At 67.9% G+C, this 1,602-nt stretch overlaps 1 protein-coding gene across 1 annotated transcript in view; it reads right to left on the bottom strand.

Moving 5' to 3' along the window:
* EMIHUDRAFT_469607 (hypothetical protein) overlaps positions 1–1,602 on the bottom strand; it is a gene marked incomplete at its 5' end in the record, with an annotated part of 4,526 nt that overhangs the window by 1,147 nt on the left and 1,777 nt on the right. Inside the window, 4 exons of the mRNA XM_005774974.1 lie at positions 204–510; positions 636–780; positions 919–1,044; positions 1,241–1,324. Coding sequence (XP_005775031.1) covers positions 204–510; positions 636–780; positions 919–1,044; positions 1,241–1,324 — 662 coding nt within the window. The remainder of the gene's footprint in view (positions 1–203; positions 511–635; positions 781–918; positions 1,045–1,240; positions 1,325–1,602) is intronic.

Here is a 1,602-nt window from a genome sequence, read left to right as displayed (position 1 = left end):
CAGAGTCTCGAATCCAGTGTGGGTCAGGCTCCGTGGGTGGTGCGGTGAGCTGCGCCGCTTCGAGCTGGTCGGTCAAGCTCCTTGCCGAGAATATCGCCAGTGTTGGCACTGCAGTGACACTGCCGGGGCCCGCGATACGGTCGATGAGCACTTCGCCCGCGTCGCGCCTGGTGATGAATGATGACTGGCTGACGGCTGAAGACATCGCGGGAGCCTCGCCTCGCCATCGCCGCGCCGCCACGACGGGTGGTGAAGCTTGAAGTTGAGGTAGGACTTCTCCATCTTGCCTGAGGAGGAATGAGTGATGGCCAGTGAGGGGCTGCTACTTGGTTCAAGTCCAGGTACGGCCCCTCCCATCTTGCCGTCGCGCGAGCGGTGCGCGGGCGCGCCCGCGACGGGGGCGCCGTAGCGCGTGTCGCCGTGCCGCTCGAAGTCAAACAGCGCGAATCCGCAGACGTGTCCCACGCCGTCGACATGGACGGTGAAGGCGCGCACAAACTCGAGCAGCTCCTAGGTGGGGGAGAGGCGGGGAGGGGGGGGAGAGAAGTCGAGCACCTCCGAGGGGGCTGGGCATGGGTCGAGACTGGCGAGAGGGGCGGGGTCAGAGGGCTGTGGGGGCATGCTCGAGCGCGCTCCTCCGCGCGCGCGGGGAGGGCGAGGCAGAGGACGAGCGGCGCGGTGAGGCAGCCGAGGATCTCCTGGAGCAGCAGCCAGACGCGGTACTGGTACAGGCAGACAAACTCGTCGTAGACGGCTCGCGTGTGCCCCTTGCCCCGCCACCTCGCAGGGGAGAGACGGGGAGATGTGGGGAAGGTGTGGGGGAGATGTGGGGGAGATGTGGGGGAGATGTGGGGGAGATGTGGGGGAGATGTGGGGGAGGTGTGGGGAGGTGTCGGGGAGAGACGGGGAGACCGCCACCTCGCAGGCCGATAGTGCGTGTGACGCGCGACGGACTGCAGCAAGGCCTCGGGGTGGAGGGGCGCGTTGGGAGGGTCGGAGAAAGCGCGCGAGATGGCGAGGATGGTGGAGGAGACGGCGAGCCACCTGCCGAGATGCGGGGAGATGCGGGGAGATGCGGGGAGATGCGGGGAGATGCGGGGAGATGCGGGGAGATGCGGGGAGATGCGGGGAGATGCGGGGAGATGCGGGGAGATGTGGGGAGAGATGGGGAGGTGTGGGGAGGTGTGGGGAGAGATGGGGAGAGACGGGGAGAGACGGGGAGAGACGGGGAGGTCGCCACCACAGCAGGTTGAATCCCTGGCGCGGCGCCGCAGCCTCGCCGAAGAGCGCGTCGGGCGAGATGCGGTAGAAGACGAGGACGGACCTGCTCACAGCTCCTCATTCACAGCTCTTCCTTCACAGCTCGAGATGCGGCAGAGGAGGAGGGCGGACTCGTTGATGAGAGAGAGCCCGATCAGCACTGCGGCGAGCGAGCCTACCCGCGCCACTCGCAAGGCGCATGAGGAAGTGAGGAGGGGGCCGAGGCCCATCAGCGCGGGCGGCGAGACGAGCCGACGATGAAAGTGACGAAACGGGCGACCAGCGTGAGCAGCGGCGTGGGGAACTGGCGCACGTAGGCGCTCGCGTCTGCCGCCGAGGCGA

The sequence above is a fragment of the Emiliania huxleyi genome (assembly GCF_000372725.1).
Source record: "Emiliania huxleyi CCMP1516 unplaced genomic scaffold EMIHUscaffold_302, whole genome shotgun sequence".
NCBI lineage: Eukaryota > Haptophyta > Isochrysidales > Noelaerhabdaceae > Emiliania > Emiliania huxleyi.
Note: the sequence above shows the minus strand (reverse complement) of the source record. Positions and strands in the feature narration are given on the sequence as shown.